At 46.0% G+C, this 14753-nt stretch overlaps 1 protein-coding gene across 4 annotated transcripts in view; it reads left to right on the top strand.

Annotated features, from left to right (window-relative positions):
• Positions 1-14753, top strand: part of AKAP13 (A-kinase anchoring protein 13) — a 224436-nt gene that overhangs the window by 117629 nt on the left and 92054 nt on the right. For all 4 annotated transcript variants that reach the window (XM_063345530.1, XM_063345532.1, XM_063345533.1 and 1 more), the window contains 2 exons: positions 2120-5018; positions 9600-9676. In XM_063345530.1, the coding sequence (XP_063201600.1) occupies positions 2120-5018; positions 9600-9676 (2976 nt within the window). The remainder of the gene's footprint in view (positions 1-2119; positions 5019-9599; positions 9677-14753) is intronic.

The following is a 14753-nucleotide window of genomic DNA, read 5'->3' as shown; positions in this document are numbered from 1 at the left end:
TTTCACCATGAGGATGCTGGGGCTGCCGCGGCCTCTCCTTGTGAAAAACTTGCTTGTTCCCAAGCAAGCATCACTGTTGTCTGTGTCTGTCTGTCCTGGTTGTGTTGTCTGTGTCTGTCCATCTTGGCTGGGAACCAGCAAGCGCGGTCTCCGTGCCCTGCTGCAGGGTTCTAGCCACCAGACGGCTGGCACGCCGTTTGATCCTTTTTTCTTTTTTTTTTTTTTTTGCCCTTGTTAAAAAATAGCTGCAGCCTGCGGGTACCGCTGCACGCAGAGCCCTGCGTCCCATTCCTGGCGCTGTGCCGTGGATGGAGATGCCGTGCTGCCTGCCTCCAATGCTAACTTTATCTTGGGATGCCTCAAAAGCAGGGAGCTCTGGCATAGGTGACCGCATATGTGGGGGCTGAGCAGCAGGATGATTTTAAAGAAGGAGGTTCATGGTAAACACCAGAAGTATGTTTAATGGTCTGTGATTCAGTGGCGGTGCTCATTGTTTGCAAACCCCAGAGAGTGGAAAGAAGAGTAAATGCAATATCCTCAACATAGCGGTGATGATTGTAGCCACTGTTTGTATATGCAATACCCAGAAGGTTCCCTGTGATGCATCAATTAACTTATTGGCCATTTTAATATTCAGGGAGAAAAGGGGCGTTTAAGCTGACATTTTTGGTATGAAATTCTATTTCTTTAAGAACTAGAGTCTTAAACCAATTTTGCAGGGACCTGTTTAAGTTAGGCTTTTAGGATGCATCTACTTTTGGGAGTATTTTTACAAATAAATGCAAAAAAATAACAGTTTTGAAGTAGTTAATTAGGGTTTTGTATTTGTGGGGAGTCACAGGCACTTACTGAGAAAACAGCGTGACCTCTGAAAGCTTACGGTGCAAAACCCTGCGCCTGCCACAGAAAATCAAGGGAGCTCGGTGGGGTGTACGCTGTAGGATTGAGGTCACTCGTTAATTTAACAAGTCGGTTTTTCTAAGATGTGAACATTGATATGCAGCAAAGAGAATAAAAAAGAAGGTATTGAAAGAGACGGTTATTTTAAATAAAGGTTTGATTGTATCATACTATAAAAGCTTCAGGGATCCTTGACAAAGCAGATGCTCTGGAAGGAAAATGCAGATTAGAGAGGAACTGAGTACATTGCTACTGTTCCACACAATGCACGTATTAATTTTAATAGTATGTCATCGTTTTCAAATTCTTATATCCATTTAGGAAGTAAATTTCAGATATTTAATTATGCATGCAATTCTCTGGAATAGATTAGATGATTAGTTCAGTCCTAGGAGTAGGAGACAAGTGGCAGTGTTTGGACATCGTCAGCCAATTCCCAGGTCTGAAGGAGCGTTTCCATTAATACAGAGAAAATCGAGCAACGCTGTTGAGAACTGGGGAGGGCCGTCGGGCGGTGATCTGAACTTGCTTTTAGGTAGCATTTACTCAAGCCCTTTGGGACTAGGCTGGTATATATTTGCATTTTTTTGGTAGACTGAATTCTGCTGTTTACTGATCTTGAATTTAAGTGCACTCAAGAAATATGACTACAGCTGCTTGCCGAGCAATTACAAAGATTGCAGTTCTTCTCAGTGGTGGCAGATGGTGTAACAAGGGGGCAGAGGGACAAATTTCAGCTTCAGGGTGTTGAGGCTGACCGTTAGGAAAAACTTCTTCATGGGAGGGTAGTGTGGCAGGGGAACAGGTTGCCCAGAGAGGTGGCGGGTACTCCACCATTGGAGGTTTTAGGGACTTGGCAAGATGAAGTCATGGCTGACCTGATGTTAAGTTGCTGATAGTCCAGCTTCGGGCGGGAGGTTGAACTAGATGACCTCCAGGTGCTCTTTCCAAGCAAAATTTCTGTCATTCTAGTAATTTCGATATTACTGCATAACAAAACCAACACGTAAAATACCCGCTGCAGTTTGTTTGTAACTCTGTCCCAAGGGACACCAGATAGAGGTAGAAGGAGGGAGGAAGGAATCACATCAAGGAGGAAGGAATCACATCAAATAGGATTATGTAGATACAGCTCTTGTAGATGGTGGATACCTTGTAAATATGTGACAGAGTAAAATAATAAAATATATGTGTTTTTCTTTTTTTGGTCTTGCTACAGAGTTTGAGGCAGCAGACAGAGCCTGTACTGGGAGATCCTGGAGACGACTGTGCTAAAGAAGCAGAGCCAGATGGTCACCCGGGCACTACCTCTCAGAGCCTAGAAGAAATGGCAAGAGAAGGAAGGCAGGAAAGTCCATCTGATCTCGTTCAGCAGGACATCAGGCAGCTCTCAGACCAAACCGACCAGGAGGACAAATGCAACAGCAGGAGTTTGGGAGCTTTTAATGATGCGCCAAATGACTTGCTGAGCCTGGGGGATGCAGAGAGCCCAGAGTGCTTCTGTGAAAGCAAAAATACAGTGACGTGGAGTAAAAAGGAAGAGGAGGGGCCAACCTCTGCTGAAGGCTCTGGGACTGTAGCAGATGAGAAGGACTGCATAGTGAGCCCGTGTGCAAGTGTAAACGGTGCCGTAAATCTTCCATCCTGTGGAAATACAAATGAGGAAGCTGGAATGACATCTGTTGGAGTTGGTTTGGATCAAGCCGGCTTGTGCAGTAGAGATAGCACCCATCAGGAAGCGCAAGCTGCCGAGGAGCGTGCAGCTGACAGTACTGTTACTGTGGTTGAAACTGCAGGCGAAGCCTCAGCTTCCTCGGAGGGCGTGGATGTGGCTATGGGCCAAACTGAATGCAGGAACTGTACAGGGGCGGCTGAGAGGGCTGCGGGCCAGCAGCAGGTAGAGGATGGGATGGCTGAGGCCGGTGAACGGAGGACGGCAAACCTAGAAGAGCAATCGCCAGCTAAGGAAGAGTTAGCCGGTGCTGCTCAGCCCTTACTCAGTGGTTTTAATGGCACTGAGTGTGCAGATGGGGAGGATGCAAATGTGGGAGTGGTACTGGCACATGACGGTATGAATGCAGACAGTGGCACTGGTGATGTCTCTGTTGACCTTTGCAAGACTGGCGATGACAAGGAGACTGGGGCGGACTCAGGCACTGATCAGGTAAACAGCGGCTTCTCAAAAAGCCAAGGTGATGCTCGTGTCGCAGCGGGGCAGGATGTCACTGCGAGCACCGGGGCAGCGTTGCCAGCAGTGAATGGAGTGAAAGTTCCCTTGTGTGCATCAAAACCTGGTCCTGGTTTGGAAATCCACGGCAGCGGGGAGCAAGAAGGGCAGGTGGAAGCAGGTTGCACAGATGGGAAATCCAGCTCACCCTTACTGAAAGATAGCGTGGAAACTGATGACTCTGATGCTAAACCTGAAAACGATGATGGTGGATCTAATCAAAGCAGTGCAGACCCTGCGAGTTGCCAGGAGAGCGGTAAGATGAGTGAACATGCAGCTGAAGCAATGGAGGGCAGCAAAGCCTATGAAGTGGAACCAGCAGGAACTGATACCAGCAGCAGCATAGATGGAGGAAGCGCAGATTCTGCAGATGGAGCTCAGGAAGTTGCTAGCTGTTGCCCTTCTGCTGATCAAACTGTTGTTAACAATGAAATGGGCGACAGCTTAAAACTGGACGCTGCTGAAGAGAGCAAACGTGAACCTGCATCGCTCCCTCTGGAGGATGTGAGCACGTGCCTGGCAGAAAAAGAGCCTGCACAAAGCGAAGCAGAGATAGCAGAAAGTGCTTTGGAGCAGGAGGGACTGAATGGTGAGAAGAAATCACTCTGTCCCCTACCCAGAGGAGAGGGACTGGCTGCGAGTCAGGAGGGAGACGCTGCAGTGGCACCTCCCGGGCAGGAGGCAGCTCTGCAAGGTAATGACCCTGGATTAGCTCCATGTGCCAAGGGCGCAGGCTGTGTGGAGGGTAATTTAATAGGCACACCCTCTGTAATTCATAATGAAGAATCTAAACAAAACCAGGAAGTGGTGGCAGCAGGCTCGGCAGAGCTCGCCCAGCAGCGCGGCGGGGAGCATGGCAGGGTAGCTGCCAGGGCTGGCTGGCCTGGGGACCATGCCGGGGACGAGGGCTCTCCGGAGCAGAGCCTCTCGGAGGAGGCTGAAGGAGGCAAAGCTGAGCCTGACCAGGAGGCTTGTGCAAGTGGCAGGGAGCAGATACTGTCGGAGGAACTTCTTACCTCTGTTGTGAAACCCTCTGCCTGCACTCAGGGGGGGCCTGTGGCAGGCGGCAACAATATGGATGCTGGGCTGAAAGGAATGGTCCCTGCTGAAGAAGCCTGTGAGACCGGGGCAGTGGGTGAAGGAGAAGGCACCATGCATGGACCTGCATTGGCAGGCGAGGCACTGGGTGCAGAGAGCAACCCTTGTCCAGATGCAGGGCTGAACCGGGAATGTGATCCCAGTCAAACCCAACAGCAAATCTCCCCCTGCAGCAGCACCCCCGAATTACGGGATGCTTTGGAAATGGGAGCCCTGAGCGGTGCCTCTGAGGGTAAGGAAGCGTTAAGGCCGGTGGCAATAACCCCCATTGCAGCGTATCCGGAAGAGCAGGGGGATATGGAAAGCGTGCTTCCCCGGGCAGCACTTCAGCCCATCGCAGAAGAGCCCACGTGCGACAGCGACTCCAGCACCGACACCATTTATCCAACCAGCGAGAGTGATGCTGGTCCCACTGCAAAAGCAGCTCAGGGGGAGGTCTTGGCTGAGCCCAACGAAAAGCAAAGCCGAGCCATACCCGAATTGCCCTTCTCACCGTGTTCGTGCCGTTTACATGCTGTTGAGTCACTGGAAAATGTGGGAGTAAAGAGTTTGGTTTCGGCAGATGATGTCTCCTCTCTGGATAAAGTTCCTAAAATGGTAAAAAGTTTTGATGCAGTGGTTTTTGCAGCAGAGACACCTTGTTCCCCGGAATTACCAGCCACAGAAAAAGCGGGGCTTGAGCCCCAGACTGCATTGGATGTGGGAGCCAGCCTTAACGGAGAAACGGATTTAAGTTCCTCGACAAAGAAGAGGAGCGTCAGCCCATCAGTGCAACAAGCTGAGCCTGTTACAGGTAGGAAAAATCAGTTGGTTTCCTACTTTTTAGTTGTTTCTTTGTAGGTGTGCCTCTAGCATCTCATCAGCAAAGGAAGGGAAATAAGAGCAGGAGGCCTGCCTTGCAGAGGAAGTGTAGGTGTTTGGGGGTTTTCTTCTGAGAAAGAAGAAATCTGAAGTTACGTACTAAAACTTTCAGTTCAAATGCGTGTTGCTTGGCTGGCACTGGAGGTAAGGGCAGGACATCATCTCCTATCAGTTTGTGCAGAGGAATTTTTAGCACGTGAGTCCTCCCTGGAGAAGGAATGAACGGGAGGGAGCTCTTTGGATTACTGTATCTTCAAGTTATATGCTTTCATGTGGGCCAGAGGGTTTATTTGCTTAGTGCTATTCCTTCTCTTCTCCCCTTTATTTTTGCTAACGTGGAGTCAGAGGGTACAACGGGGCATTTTCTTTGCTCATCTACTTGAAACAGCTGCCAGTGTCCTTCTGAACTGCGCAAAGCCACTTCCTAATTGGCGGTATTAGGTCATTTAAAAGAGCCAGTGAGCCCTACCCCCACCGCCTTTTCCGGGCTGCGAAGTTTTTTTGTTGGGCAGAGCAGCTGGGGGTGTTTTCCAGTGCATTTAAGCAGTACTGGAACTCAGATGAGGAGTTTTGCTTGCTGCCATCGGCTGGGAAGCGGGACCGGCATTCCCCGCAGATGAGTGGTGATGGGAGAAAGCGGTGGAACTTGGGGGACAGCGTAGACATCTGATGCCCGTGCGACAGGAGCTAATAGAAAACTTCGCCAGGTAACTCAGAAAAGGGAAATTAAGGGATAAATTGAATGAAAGAGAAATGGCTTTGTTGCTCCAGCTTGGAATTAAATCATAGGTGAATTTGCTACTGAAGCCATGGAGCTAATCTGATCTTTATATTCCACCTGTTCAGGCAGCTGTTGAATGGAAGCAGCTGAACTTTTTCAGTTGCCATTTTCTTCTTTGCTATGAGAAAATGATACAGTGTCTCTTGCTTTCCCAGCACCAAACAAACAAAACATTTAAGCGATTAAAAAAAAAAATGTGCCATGGTGTAAATCAGGAAGTTATAAAGCTATTTCACTGCTTTAATGCTGGGAGCAGTTTCTTCAGCCTGAATGCAGAATGGGGTGGTGACAGAGGATTTGTTCTGATATGTGACAGCAGAATAACTGGGGGCAGGGGAAAAGATTGATTTCGGGGAGGGTCAGTGATGGGTCCAGCAAATCCTTTTCTCGTTGAGCTCAGGAGTTTTAGAAAGTTTATGTGTCTGGAGATAACCAGTAAACGTTCATCGGGAGATCATTAGTAAATAAGCAGAAAGGTTTAAAGGCGGATTAGCAAGCTGTTTTTCAGAAAGAAGCTATTTTAGTGCTGTGGCAGAGTGACAGTTCAATAGGACGGGAGTGGCTGTAAGTCAATACCTGGCAGCGCTCCTTCCTTCTGGGAGCCTCCCGCTCTGCTGGCTCTGTCCGTACAGTCCAGGTCTTTATCTCTGGTTGGATTCTTGGAGACATGACATTGTCTAGGCGAGGTTTTAAAAGGAGAAGGGACTAAACGGTCCAATAAGATGCTGACTGAAGTAGGAAAGCAATATTAAGGCATCATTCTGTGTTAGGGTATGGAAAGCGGGGGGGGAAAAAGGAGGTGATCCTGTCACTGATTTAAAATACATAAGGATTTACAGCTTTTGGAATACAACGGTCTGACCTCTCCAAAAGGAAGAATTGTTATTTGCAATGGGATGCTGCACAAAGCAAAATTTCAGCTGGAATATCTTCTCTTGAGGAACTTTAGGATTGCTCTGAGGCAAAATGTTAGGGAAGCCCAAATAAAATATTAGCTTAAAGTAGAGACAAGCGACTGCTGTGAATCCAAGCTCACTATTTGAAATATTTCTGAAATTCACCTCCTATAAAGCAGCATCTAGGACTCTGATATGGCAGTAATCCCAGAGAACAGATTTATTGTTTATTATTATTATTGCTGTGCACATGCTTCATGTTGATGTCTAAGCTTTGGATAGCGTGTTTTGTGTACTAGTTCAGTGGCAGCCTTCAGTTCTTTGTGTCAGTTCTTCTTTCCTGTGTCAGTGCTGGGGAGTTTTCCCTTGCAGCCTGGGTTTGTACAGGGTATTTTCTAGCCATGCAGGAGTCATCGGTGCTCAGCAGAATGAATCAGATCTTTTTTTTGATAGACTACAATAAAACCTTCCCAAAGGAAGTGTATCTCACGAGGCCACTTCTCAGAAACACGTGTGGTCGGAGGGTTTTATTGTCATGCTAATTATCAGAGATCTAACTGGCTGATAGTTGCAGTTTCCATTACTCCAAATCATTGACCTCTTTATTTTTTTTTTTTACTTATATTGTGAAACTGCTGCCAAATATATACCTGTTTATCTCATTGCCTCTCCTGAGTTTCACCCTACCCCCAAAACAGAGACCTCAAAGGGGTAATTGCCTTATCCAGACAAATATCTAGTGACTGATCACAACATTGAAGGAGGGTGATGAAGCTGGAAGATTCTACTTTCATAAGGCAGCTCCTCATGCTGTTAGCTTTGGGCTCAGAACTGCATTACGATTGAGTAATGGCTTCTTCAAGACCATTATTTGCACATCAGGCAGATGTATGCTACTCAGTAAGAAGGCAGGCAGTTAGTATATGAAATGATACCACGGTAGCCAGGCTGGGCAAGAAGAGAAGAAATGGCATGTGTCTGTGCTGACAAAACACCTCTGAGTAGATGCAGCTTCTTGGCAGAAAGCGACCCCAGCAAGACTAGGTCGTGTGGTTGGGGTTTGGCATCTTAAATTAACAAATACTGTAAACACTGCTTCCTAGGTCTCCTCCTGGGAGAAATATCCCTAGTGGATCTCAGCATTTAAAGAAAACATTCATTGCCATATAGAAGAATTTCACCTTATTTTGAATTTTACCAGTCTTCACTTCCTTCTCATCGATGGCATTTTCCCTATGGAAAAGTACTTACTACAATTTCCTTCCCCTGGTAGAGAAGCAGGATGAACCACTAACAAATGTCACTGATGATACCACCCATGCGATAATATGCTCTGTGCCCCAGAGACCTCTGTGATTGCATTTTCTTTTGGGATATGTTTCGTAATTAAAGCTTAGGAGAAAATGGCAGAGAGCAAAAAGCTGTCCACTTGAATTTCATCCTGAGGGTACATGGCTTTGTCTTCCAGTTCTTACCCAGCATGGAGTATCATTTACACCGCTTGCTCCTCCTGTCCTCAGTGTACCAGAGGTTTCTTCCTTGCGTGTTTGTCTTTGAACCAAGACCTCAACCATCATGACATTGCTGTGACCCCGAGGAGATCTCATTGTGACCGTGATCTCTGCTTTGCCAACAAATGGGACCCACAGAAATTTGTAGCATTACCTCTGATTTCTGAGAGTCTGCCCGCAAACTCATCTAATCGAGACAAAATCACGCCATTTTGACTTAATGCTGTTGGATTAGTTTATCGATAGAGCATTGCAAAACCAGATCGTCCCAAAATCAAGGGTAGACTTTAATGCCAATGGAAACCCATTGGTGACAGTTGTTAGAGCAATTTCCCCGTGAAGATGGGAGGCTCCTCTTGCTAAATCCCTGAACGGATAAACTCACTGCAAACATACGTCGCCCTTAAGAAGGCGTTGTCATCCATCCAACGTTTGTTATTACTAGAAAGGAGAGAGGGAGTGGGATTGGGATTAGAGGGGAGCTTAGCCCTAACAGAGCCACTCTCCATCTGGGTGGCTTTGGTCATATCACTTAACTCCTCTAAAAGTATCCTGTGTGTCAGGAGAGTTGTTGGCGTAGGGTTGAAAGAGGATTGGGATATTGACTTCATGCCAGGAAAAGGTACGCAGAAGGGAACCCCAGGGGAATGGTGACTAACAAAAGCTTTGCTGGGCAGAGAAAGCGTCTGGGACATGATGTTTGTACCACTGCGGCGGTGACACCATCATGGGAGTGTGAGGAAGAGGGGAAAATCAGCTGAGACTTTGTAAACTCCAGCAGAAAAGGGTTTGCCTCTTTCTTTTAGGGCCAGGGACCTAATCGTCATCCTTAAGGCAGTGCAGGTGGGCTAAGTTTTTGAAGCTTGTGATTTTATTTTTTTTTCAACACTTAAAATGCCTGTTGAGAGAAGGCAAGGCTGGTTTCTTGCGTTATCTTCAGGTTATGGTAAAAAGAAAGACAGCAAAAAATGTGGGTTTTTTTTTTAACTAGACGAACGGGAGCCAAGAAAACACATGGACAAATACATGCAGATGTGCTCAGCCTCACCTAGAGCTTTTCAGGAGTTTTACCCCGTGCTTGCTGCTGTTTCATAGTTTCCTTCAGTCCCAGACACGATAGTTGTAAAACTAATAACAAACAAGCAGCAAAGTCAGGAATGAAACCAGATGTTGGAAGTCAAATGGACTTGTTGAAGGGGGTTTTGGAGTTGGGTTTTCTTTCCTTTTTTTTTTTCTTGAGACTGGTTTGAATAAACAGAAGAATACCAGCAGCACTGCGAGAAGTTTGTTTTTAAATTGCCTGTGCGAACCCTCTGTTTTCACAGGGAAGTTGGAAATGAAAACTGAAGACGAGGTGGATTTTCTGAAAGACCGTGATGGGAGCGCAGCCCGCGAGGAAGCGGTGAGTGCCACTCATGCGTTGTCACCTTGTCTTTTTCTGTGCTTTTTTAAAGAAACGCCACCGCTGCTGCGGCCGGCCGCCTAACCTGCTGGTTTCCTTTCTGTTGCCTTTGCAAAGCTGAACAGCGTCCATCACCGTGACGTCGTTTTAGCCTTTTAAAAATACCGTGGGCTTTTTTAGACCGTGCATTTTTCAGCCACTGGATTAAGCCACATGTATTTGTTCTCAGTAAGTGACATAGAGATTGACCCAAAAGGTCCCTCATGAGGCGGGGCTGTAGCAAGATTTATATATAATTTGATAAAAGCGATGCCCCGTAATGTGCTTTGGGGTTGGTGATGCCGCGTTTGGGGGCTGGCAGCGCCTCCGAGGTCCCGGCACGTGTGTGGTCGTGGGGAGTCGCCCCATCCCCTCTCCAGGGATTTTCTGGGAGAGGGAAGCATGGCTGCGGCCGGTGTTGGTGCGTGCACAGGCTCCGAGGTCTGAAGGCATTGCTGGCTGGGAGCGTTAGTGCCTTTCCTGGAAGGAAAATTAATAATGGGAATACATACAGGAATCGAATGTGGGGGGAAACGCTGTATTCCTCACGTCGGTGAAACAGCGTAGAAAGGTCATGCCAGGCATCAGAAATTAGTTGATATTGTTTTCTATTACTTGTGCTTTGCCATATTTAAGGACTGTCTATGATTTAAAAAAAAAAAAAAAAAAGTGAATATTGGGCTTGACAGGAACATAATTTTGGTTTAAATCGCCCCTAATATATATTCAACTTTTTCAGGAGCCTGGGTTTTTTAGTGTTCCTTTCTTACCTGGATTTGCATTTGCTCCTCTCTTTTATGTGTTGTTTCTTCTTCCTGAAAAGGAAAGTGTTTTGTAAATGCTAGATTGCTCGCAGCCTGTGTTGGTGCACGTTGCTGTTGAGCAGCTGTGTTTGTGTGTTACCGTACCATTATGAAGCTGTTAAAAGAGAAAATATTGCGGGGATGAGTTAACGTTGCAGGGTGGAGCATCAAAAAAACTTTGCTCATCCTGCAGTAAAGCTCTTTAGGCGGCAGAACACTCTTGCCAAAGCTTGTAATAAAATCAGGTTTATTTTGGTTTTAACAAGTTAAGGCTTAATTTCTCTAGCTGTTTGCTCCGTGAGTTAGCCAGGGACTAGAGCAAATAACTTTCCAAGCTAAAATTTGTGGTGTCTGATAAGTAAGTCTTTTGTTACTGGAATGCGTGAGTGTAAAGGTGCTGATGATTTTTTTTTTACCAACCCTTTATTAAAGGTAATTTTCATGACTAATACTTAGGTGTCTGGTCGTAAAGTACGATATCTTTAGAAAATGCAAATTAGGGCACTGCCTTTTCCTTTCAAACGGGAAAAAAGAAAAGAAACGTATTGAATTTGGCTTCTATTTTGCATGTTGTACAGGCATTTTGATTTTTTTGTGTGTGTGCTTTCATCTCTTCTTCCTCCCTCTCCCACCCCGTCAAACACCTCTTTAGAAATCTGGCTTTTCTGGTGCAGGAATGGGAGCGCCAGGGGAATGGAAAGTTTGCTGCAGGACTGACAGGGTTTCCTGTTGCTAAGTTCAACAGAAACAAAATAACAACTGCACTATATTAAGGTCATTTAAAAAAAAAAAAATCAGTGGAAGACTTATAAATAGAGCTTAATTCACACGTGTAGGCTGGGCAGGGAGCTGGCTGGTGAAAGCCATGGCGAAGCGTGCATCTCCTGCCACGTCCTGTCTCGGCTTTATTTAGTGCTGACTTTTTTTGTAGCCAGAAGTCTTTCAGGTGCTCATTCCCTTCTCATTACAGAGCCATTTTGTGGTTAGTAAAAGCGGTTTTCTTAACTTGGTGCAAATAGGAATGTTGTTGCTTGCACCTGGTCAGCTATTCAGCAGTCTCACCAGTACTGTCGGCAACTTTGGACCTTGGGAATGGCATTAACTCCGGTTTTATGGGTGAGAATTCGCACAATGTTATTTATAAATGTGCAATGTGGAAAGCTGTTTATATGCACAGACTATTAAAAAAAAATATGCTTCGGACCCTAAAAACTGCAACTTCTTGTATAGTGCAATCAGGCTGAATTGACAGTAAGCTTGAGCACGCTGGAAAAAGAAATGGGAAAATTCCTTCTCGTGACTTGGTTTCTGAAAGGCTGAGAATTAGCTGGATTCGTGATGCCAGTATTAGATGTGTAAGATTGCACATGCTTGCCCCTGTAGTTGTTTCAGAAGACTTTGCCTGGGAGAGGCTCTTGTGCATGTCATGGAAAAGCTGCAGCTGAAAAATGTTTAGGAAAATAATGGTTTGTAGGGTTATAAGCACTGAAAAGAAAATAATGGAAAAATGGTTTTTCCAATTAAAATGGGTTTTTAAAGTGACTGTTTCTTAAATCTCCAGAATGTTTTCTCAGAGGTTGTGTTTGTTCAGCTATAGAAATTCTGTAACCAGAATTTCCCAAGCTCCTTTCATGTTGGGCGGTGGGTGCTCATCCTGCCGGAGACTCCCCTGGTCCTTATCTTCCTGCTTTGTTTGGGGATCTTGAGTAGAGCTGGGGCAATAACTTGATGTGATCTATTAAAATTAGACTTTAGCATTTTTTAAATTGAATGACTTCAGATTCTTAACTGTGCTGAGAAATCTGGTTTGGCTTCTGCATACTGTGATATTAAAATAATTTAGACATGGCGCCTGGTGGCTCCAGCGTTATGAAAGCAAAGCGACAGTTTGAAATGAACTGTATCCTGATATACTTCTCTTCTTTTGTTGATCCCAGAAATGGGTGATCTTTCATTATTTGCTGAATAAGGTTGCACTGCTGGGTTCATCCAACGGCTTCGGTTGTCTAAGCCTGTGACTGACAAATTGTAGCTGGCTGACCCCAGAAGCAGAGTTCACTGGGAAATAGCCTTCTCATTGCATTTATTAATTTCATTAGTTAGTTCCTATTGAATTTAATCCATCCTACCTTTACCACATGAATTAGTTTTTAATTAATGTCTGTATTTTCAGAAGTTGCAGTCTACCAGATAAACACGGCATTTCTAAATATCTTCACAGAGAATGAAGCTGGAAAAAGATTTGCACTTTAGTCTCTCTACTGATCCAAGTAGTGCAGTAACACGTGATATATCAGCAAGGTCGCCTTCTGGGGGAAAATTTGCAATATTTTCAGTCATGATTTGGAAGATGGAAGTATGTTTACTTGGATGACGTCAGGTTGGGAGGGGTTGCAGGCACTTGGGAGAACAGGGTCAGGGTTCAGAGTGACCTTAAGAAATTGGAGAGTACATCCAGATAAGAGATAAAAGCAGCCAGAGAGTGCTTCACGTGCAAAGAAGAAATCAAAATGCACATTTACGAAGTCAGGTTTAAGCTGGAGAGGGATGAGTAGAAAAAAAATGAGGTTTTTTAGTGGACCACAAATGAATCATCACCGAGAGATTATTGCAAAAGAGACAAATATTGTTTTGAGTTAGATTGAAGGAGTGTCCTCCATAAGGTGTGGGAGGTGACTTACTCGTGCGTGGCACTGCAGAGGCACCATCAGTGTCATTGAATCCGGTTTTGGGTGCCCTCCTCCGAGGAGGACACGAGTGTACTGGAAAGTGTCCAGAAGGAAACAACAACAACAGATTAAGAAACGTGAGAAGAGGTTGAAAGAATTAAATTTATTCAGTGCAACAAAAAGAAAACTATTGTGCAATCTAGCACTCTGCCAACATGTGATAGTGGTTATTAAAGTCCCAGATTTCCGTGGCAGCTTAATTTACTGATTTGCTAATTTGCCAGGATGATTTAGGCTGGATGTTGAGAAAACATCCTGTTATCATCATGAAACTGTCGCAAGACCACCTAGGGAGGCTAGGAAACCTCCTTCCCTGGGAGTTGTTACAGATAAGATAGATGATGCTCTGTCGGGACAGAGCCCCAGGTCTGTTGCTGCCCATTGCTTTTGGTTTGTAGGTCCCCAGGTTTGTGCTTTGAACAGGGAGAAGAGGAGGGGACAGCTTGTCCGGAGTCCAGCAGAGTGTGCAAAGAAGGGGACAGGCATGGCAGGACCCTAGGAGACGGAGGTGGGAAGAAGGGATGGGCTGGACTGGGTGGAAGAGGGCTTGTGAGAGAGAGGAGAGACCCACACGGCATTGAGATGGGTGTTGGGATGGACAGTAGGTGTGAAGGATCCACAGATTTTTTTTTTTCCCCCTCAACTGTAGCCCTCCATGTTCCTTTTCCCTGGAGTCAGCAGATAAATGGAGAAAATTACGGCCAAGGTGTACGGTGTCACCATCCCCTCTAGTGTCTGGTCCATAGGAGGAGAGCCTGGTGCTGGTGCTGGTTTGTTGGTCAAGTCAAGTAGCAGAGAGATGCTTCATGACTCAAAACTGCTGAATCTTGTCAGTGTCCCAATGCAAGGGGTTATTATAGTTCTCCAGGCTCGAGTTTATTTTCTTAGGAAGTAACTTTTTTAACAAACTGGTCACCCTGAGGACGTCCCAAAATTCAGGTTCCCTGTGCGCACTGAAGTCCGTTTGCTCCATGTGTCCGTATGTACATACTTGGGGTGGTGATTGTAGATTCCTGTTTTCCAAAGGGCCTGCAGAACAGTGTGGGACATTTCTGAGCAAGTGGCTGAAGTGTTAGAAATAAATCAGAGCGGGGTCCGGCGGTGGAAAGTGCAGCCTTAACAATAGGCTGCGTCCTCGCCCTGCCTCTTTAAAATCACTTGTGTAACTCTCTCTTTGTAAATGTTGTCCTGTAACTAGAGTAAACATGGAAAAACCCAGCCAAAAAGGAGCCTGCCCTAAGCCTGGCATTGCTGCTGGGAGGGTGACACACACATACCCACTGGGTCAAGGCTTTGGGCTAGTCATCTGCGAGGCCCTTTCTCACACCCACCAGCATCCTGTGTCTGCCCCGGATGCTCAAAGCAGAGGCTCGAGAGGTCTTGGAGGAAACTGTTTCAGACAGTCAAGCCCTGAGTAAATTCATCGCTGTGCAGAATAGCTCGCCCTGGGTTTAGCCATCTGTTCTGCACATCGCTGCATAAGCTGGAGTTCCCGGTACATGCTGC

This window comes from Chroicocephalus ridibundus, chromosome 9 (genome assembly GCF_963924245.1).
Source record: "Chroicocephalus ridibundus chromosome 9, bChrRid1.1, whole genome shotgun sequence".
In the NCBI taxonomy this organism is placed as follows: domain Eukaryota; kingdom Metazoa; phylum Chordata; class Aves; order Charadriiformes; family Laridae; genus Chroicocephalus; species Chroicocephalus ridibundus.
Note: the sequence above shows the minus strand (reverse complement) of the source record. Positions and strands in the feature narration are given on the sequence as shown.